This window comes from Carya illinoinensis, chromosome 14 (assembly GCF_018687715.1).
Source record: "Carya illinoinensis cultivar Pawnee chromosome 14, C.illinoinensisPawnee_v1, whole genome shotgun sequence".
NCBI lineage: Eukaryota > Viridiplantae > Streptophyta > Magnoliopsida > Fagales > Juglandaceae > Carya > Carya illinoinensis.
The window spans coordinates 26,870,589-26,877,507 of record NC_056765.1 but is presented as its reverse complement, the minus strand read 5'-3'; the positions used below and the strand labels follow the sequence as shown (position 1 = coordinate 26,877,507).

General features: G+C 35.9%; 1 protein-coding gene across 1 annotated transcript; it reads right to left on the bottom strand.

The window, feature by feature from the left end:
• Nucleotides 1-850: 850 nt before the first annotated feature.
• LOC122293448 (threonine dehydratase 1 biosynthetic, chloroplastic-like) lies at nt 851-5,639 on the bottom strand. Its single transcript, XM_043102029.1, has 6 exons — nt 5,116-5,639; nt 4,493-4,672; nt 4,090-4,362; nt 3,032-3,238; nt 2,139-2,387; nt 851-1,485 (listed from the first exon to the last, which is right to left on the bottom strand). The coding sequence occupies exons 1-6, from the start codon at nt 5,602-5,604 to the stop codon at nt 1,039-1,041; spliced, it is 1,845 nt and encodes a 614-aa protein (XP_042957963.1). The 5' UTR covers nt 5,605-5,639; the 3' UTR covers nt 851-1,038.
• Nucleotides 5,640-6,919: the final 1,280 nt, after the last annotated feature.

Sequence of the window (6,919 nt, the reverse complement as noted above, 5' to 3'; positions counted from 1 at the left end):
CTATACTTTATTACATTTAATTATATATTCTACATATTGAATCCACTCATTGAAAGGGAATGTTAAGATATAAAATTAATAATAAAATCTATCACTTCCCATTAATTTAAGTTTTTGAAATAAATGGTGATTTCACTCATCACACAAAGTAGATCAGATGAAGACCAAAGCATAGAAATGATCATACGTACATGCAAGTGTTTTTATTGGGAAATATAGGGAAATGTTCGTGTGTTTCTAGCAAGCCTTCCTACCCTAGCCTTAAAAAAACCTGTAATTAATCACACTGATATCATGATAGTATAGTACAGGCTCGCTGATCTACTTGATTATTATGTACAGATTAAGCTCCATTTTTAACAGTACTAGTAGTATATGGCATTCAAACCATAAACTATAGTAGCCATGAATGTCTTCTTAACCAGTTGGGCACTGTATCAAGCATTATTGGACTTTCAGCTTAAATTTGAGTAGAACACTTAAAAATTATCCCTACATTGGACTACAGTGATTATTGAGTTTGCTAAATCTAAACTTTTTTCAACTCACTATAGTAAATCCAAATGATCTTTTGTGTGTATTATATTCAAATGGAATGGAATAGAGAAAGATTGGAACAGTGTGATATTTGATGTTTCCAAATGTAATTTATTGAAGCCAGTTAACAAAATCTATGCAGAGGTATTTAGTAGAGATGGAGCAATAAAGAAACATCCAAGAGAACATCTATGAAGAATCTGATGTACCATTATGGTGGAATGTGTAAACAAATTGGGAAGACCAACAACAGTTTCATACATTCTTTTGAGTAAAGACCTCAAATGTAACATGCTCATCTCCAACTCAAGTATTAATCTTAAGCTTCATGGTAAATTTTCATCATATTACGAAAATAACGACTACACTGTCTAATTTTTGTGACAGATTTTTTATAATAGTAATGACATTCCTTGGTTCCTAATTTCTCTTTGTATAACAGCTCAGATTGATTTCTTCATGAAACATGCAGTAGCACCCTTTCAAGTAAATGTCCAATATCTACTGATGTAACAGTAGCGGTAAAGTTTCATTGCTTATTTCAAATGCATAATCAGATCCTAGACTGTTAGCCAAAGCTTTGAATTCATCCATCTCAGAGCTTAAAACTTTGAGACCAACCAACACATCTCCACCATTCTGGCCCTGTAAGGAGGTCAGACACAATATACCCTTTATGCTCTTCTTAGAAGTAAATTTTAGTGAGAAACAACATTCGAGTGAAAACAAATCATTTTGGAGAAAATTATTGAAATAAAAGTGAGCTTTTACATAATTGAGAAGCCAATGAGCTAAAGGAATGTTGAGCACAACCTGTCTTTGGTAATTCAACATGCTGATATTCCAACGGCCACCAAAGGCATCCAGTAATTTCATTAGAGCACCTGGCCTCTCGGGGATGACAAACCGACAGAGAATCTCATTTTCAATGCTTGATCCATCACTCGCCTGAAAATTCGAAAAAGGGTGGTTCAGAACTCTAACCTACGAAATGAAAAAGGGGTGGTATTTTTTCTATGGGAAAATAAAATAAAATAGAGGCTATGGAATCTAATAAGAGTTCGATCTTGACAACGAAACTAAGAGTAGAGCAAAACAAGATAAGAATCAAGAGGCTATTATCATTAGTTCAATCAATAAAATATCTGGCTAAGTAAACAAACCCCCAAACCATGAACCTCAATTCTTAGAGACATTACAATTTTAATCAGGTCTGTACTTGTGTGAACTGCAACCAAATGAGATTCCCACTCCCAGAGTAGATAGACAACAAATTGGAGGACTCAGGAATCTGACACTGCCAGTAAAGATGACAAACAAACTAAGTTGAAATGTGGAACAAAAAGTTCTGTCCTCCTGCTTTCAACTTTTATTTTGCCTAAAGAGGTTTGTGTTGCAATCTTGGTTCCTGTTATTTAGTTTACAGCTTGCTGAACAAGATCACTTAAATATTACAGACCAATAATTGCATCTTATTTAATATTTGCTTGAGGGTGATTGTAAAAACAGACAAACAAACTGATGATCTTATATCCCATGGAACTAAAAGATAATAGTATAATTGGCTTCTAGATCACACAAAACTTTTTTTGTCTGCATACCGGTTCACAGAACTGTTTGAACTTTCCCCACTTCTCTGGAACATATGAAGCAGGGACAGACACTTGCCGCCTACCAACATCAGCGTGTTGGGATACCAAGCTTAGTCTATCAAAGGTCATGTTTGCTCCACTGGTTATTGCTACAACATTTTCACCCTTCAGACCATAATAATTGCAATATGCTTCTGCACCAGGAAGGGCAAGGGCTCCTGCTGGTTCAAGTATGCTTCTTTTTTCCTCAAACATGTCCTGCAGCAAAATTTCCCATGATAATTTTTGGTCTGCAAAATTATATAATGCCGTTTGCTGTAATATCTCCAAAAATTTAGCAAGCTGAATAAGTCTTATCTTTTCTTTCTTTCTTTCTTTTTTTCAGGGGAAGGGGGGTTGGTGGCAGGGATGGAAATCAAGAAATTGACTCCATGCTTGTATGAATAAGGAGGTCAAATGCCAAAAGTTGAAGTGTGATATGTTGTAGGCACACCCCACACTAGCTAAAAGGTTCAGTTTTTCCTTTCCATTTTCTCAATAGAATTACTAACATTCTTTGTCTTTTCTGGCCAATGTATGAGTCATATCAGGTAGTATTAACCCTTTAACAGACATTGTTCCAAAAGCAAATCACATTCACACGGCTCACTTGAAAGCTTAGCTCAACAAAAATGTTTTTGGGTCCATCATGTATCAGGCAAGTATTGAATGTTCAACTGTTTTTTGAAACCTTGAATCAGGTTTAGATATCAGGTAACAGTGGCCCTCAGTAGCATGTTATCAGGAAATTTATGTTCTCTCATTATTATTAAAATGGAAACAACAGAAACTAAATACACTGTAAAATCAAAGGAAAATTGTCATGCAAAGCATGTGATGTAAGAGTAGGAAGAGAGAGGCACCTTTATTGAAGCACAGATAGCATCCTGGTTTACAAGTACTACTCCATCCATCAGTTCTCTGCACAACTTGAAAGTTTCTTCCCCAACCACTTCCATAGCAACTCCATCTGCAAATCTTCCTATATTATCAAGCATAATTCTCTGCCCATGAAAAAGTGATAGTGCCATTGAATTTGCATCATATGGCTCCACCCCAATAATCTTGACCTACATGTAAGATGTTGCTGATAGCGATTATTATATAGGGTCTTACTCACATGTAAATAGAAGATCCATGCACCGGCCAAAATAAATGGGAGGAAAAGTATCACATGGTAAGTGGGACAAAAATTGGATTAATACAACAATGAATTCCAAGAATCCATGACTTTACTAGAGCAGGATTTGTTCGATAAGCCAGTAACTCAGCATCCCTGATCACTAAGGAGACTGGAACTGAAGCATTTGAAAAAAATAAATAAATAAACCAAGAATCTAGGCCTTGAATAGTACATCTAACAAATAACAAATGATATCTAAAAAATAGAATCTTTGAGAAAATAAGATTTGAAGCAGAAAACAGGTCACTAGAAGACAGCTATCTGTTTGGAAACTCTGAGGACTAGCTTTGGAAAAGAGGAATGTACTTAACAGATAAGTGAATCATCAAATTTATTTCACCCAATTTGTTGTACTGGAGTAATACTAGTGAGTTATCATATATGATGTCAGTACATAAACAGAATAAAAAGCTTGTCATGCATCACCCCAAATTCTTATGGCATAGCAGAAAACTTTGAGCAGTCTACAAGCCAAAATCCAGGAATAACATATTTTTTCATCCTTTTGATATCAATGCATTGATAGGTTAGATTACACAAAGTTTTCCACAAGCGACATTTCTTATTTGATAGTGTTACATGAGGACAAAGTGCCCAAATCTCATGAACTCAGAGTTTGACTTTGGTGCTTGAACCCGAGAAGTATGTTATATTTTCACTTTCTAAATTTCTCAGGCATTCCATTGAAGTACTAGCCCAAATACATTGCTTTTTTGAATCTCAAGGAAATCAAGTCACATACCTCAGGGCAACTGTCTTCACATAGGCAGCAATTCCAGCTATCAGTCCACCACCTCCAACAGGCACAAAGATTGCATGTAATGGAGTCGGCATTTGACGCACGATCTCCATTCCTACAGTCCCCTGCCCCGCTATGACATCCGGGTGATCAAAACCAGGTACAAATGTTCGGCCTTCTTCTTTGGCCCGCTGTTTTGCATATTGTTGTGCGTCAGCATAGCAGTCGCCAACAAGTACAGCTTTAGCACCTAACCTCTCCACCGTCTTCAGCTAAACATGTGTAATACCAAAAGAAATTGAGATTATGAAAAATTATTAAAAAAAAAAAAAAAAGAGACAAAAATAGAAGAAGAAAAAACAAAACAAAACCTTTTGTTCAGAAGGGGAAAAAGCCATCAACTTTAATTTCATAAGTTGTAACGGGCATCGCAACTACAGCATCACAACCCAACTTTTGTGCAGATAACGCAACACCTTGGGCATGGTTCCCTGCAGATGAACAAATGACTCCCCTATCCAACTGTTCCCTTGAAAGCTTGGCCATCATGTTGTAAGCTCCCCTCAGCTTGAAGGAGAATACCTAGCAGTGTGAAACTTTGAAGACATTAGCGGTGTTTTCTAGTGTCAGTGCATAAAGCCTTTTCTGTTCTGAAAATGTGGAAGAACAAAAAAACGAATTAAGGGCAATTTCGAAAGGCACTTCCCGATAAATGAATCCTGATGGTTGAAATTTCTAGAACTGGTTTCATTTGTATTAGTTAGGAACTTTGCTCTGTAAATCTCTTTGTAAAGCTAGCACACCTCGTAAAGTGTGAATCATAGTTGCTAGCCAGCCAGTTTTGCATATATTTTCTTTCGAAACATTAAAAAAGAAGACCCACAAACGAAAAAAGATATAAAGAAGGTTTTCTCGGTTCTCCGAGTAATTGGGAAGATTTGCTATTGAGTTTTTTAGTCAGTTTATGACCAAATGGGCCAACAGGTCTATGAGAAGCTTTTGAGAATCTGTTTCTGAGAACATACTCCAGGTTGAAGATCCTCTCTCTTGAGCCAAATATGGACACCAAGCCTCTCAGAGAGCTTTGAAGCATACTCCATTGGTGTCTCGATCGCAATATCATAAACCTTAGACGACAATATCCTGGGCAAGTAACCGATGGCATGCTGGAACCCATCCCCACCATCTCCGGCGGCCGCCGTCAACTTTTCAAGCGCAACACCGAGAAAGCCACTCTCATACACTAAAGACTCAGCCGAGACTTTCATCAACTGGGGCGGCATATGATCTGAGGTCTCAGGTCGCGTAGTATCAATTAGAGGAGCAAGCCTTAAGGACTTGTGGGAGTTCTGCAGCGCAGGGTTTGTCAACGTTGTAGTAACAACACTGGAGGGTCGGGTTTTGTGGTATTTGTTTAGGGTTAAGGTTCTGATCATGGGTGGGAAGGGAGAGTGGTGGGGTTTGCTGCGAGATAAAGGAACACCAGGTGAAGAAGTGAAGCAGAGAACCTCCATTCTTGGAGACACAAAGAGATGCGAGCATGAAAGCCCTTCCCCAACCCCAACAATTATATATATATATATATATATAAATATTTATATTATATATATATATAATTCTATACACTATTATACTATCATATTTTTATCCTACTAAATAAGATAAGACATATTTATTACTATTAATTGATCATTTATTACATATTTCTTTATAATCAAATAATGATAAATGCATCACGTTATTTATAATGAAATGTAAGTGAAATGATAATATGATGTATAGCATTATTCGTGTATATATATATATATATATATATATTTGGACAACCAGAATTCTAGCGACTCCAAAACAGAGCATGCACGACTGGTCTTTCCTAATAAAGAGCATGTAAAGCATGTAAAGTATATTATGGGATATTATCATCCTTTGTCTCGTAGATGTCTTGGTGCGTGATTTGAGGGCAAATATTGCTTGGAAATTTGCAGGGTGACTATTACTCTGTTTTGGTGTTTCCAAGAATTCTGGTGGTGTGTATATATACACACACAGATATATACAGATTTTTTATTTGGAAGGAGATATATACAGATGTGTATGCATCGGAATGTATACAGATGTGTGTATGCATCCTGCTGTCAAAGATATATTTCCTTATGGTTTGATCTGATCTTTCACATGCACTAATACAAAATTATAGGTAGGGTACGTCAAAGCACAATATTCTACTGCATGCAAACGTAAACGATCTGAATTCTTTTCCCACTAATTTACAAATAACTCTAGGACAAGTTCTAAATATATAAATTTTGCAAAACTTTTTTATAAAAATGTGGGCCTATAAAAAAAATATATTTTTTACATTTTTTTTATAGTGGAGTCTAGGACTGTTCACTCGAATTCCAAACTCAATATCCAAATATACCCGGCCCAAAAACCAAGTTCTAAACTAGGGCTGGATCGGATTAACTCGAATCATGACTCGAGCCGGTACCCAGGTAAATTTGGGTTTCAAAAAACTCATGACATTGGATTGCATCGATTTTTTACTATTATTATATTTTAATAAAAGCCTATATTATATGAAATATTTTTCAAGAAAAGTTCATGTTGAAAAACATAATTATCTTTAAATAAAAGTCTATATTTATTAAATTTTTTTAAAAAAAGATGTTAAAAATCATAAATTTTTAGAAAAAAGTTATACAGTTTATAGTGGCCTTCCTCGATCTTACGCAAATAGTACTGGTGGAACATGGCGATCGAGTAGAAAAAACACAAATGATGCATCTTTTGAATCATGGTGGAACAATTCCGGTTGAACTCCATCTT

Coding starts and splice junctions, on each gene's coding strand:
- LOC122293448 (XM_043102029.1), bottom strand. CDS start 5,604: ATGGAGGTTCTCTGCTTCACTTCTTCACCTGGTGTTCCTTTATCTCGC. Junction 4,673..5,115: donor GAGAGGATCTTCAACCTGGA/GTATGTTCTCAG, acceptor TCACACTGCTAG/GTATTCTCCTTCAAGCTGAG. Junction 4,363..4,492: donor TTACAACTTATGAAATTAAA/GTTGATGGCTTT, acceptor ACACATGTTTAG/CTGAAGACGGTGGAGAGGTT.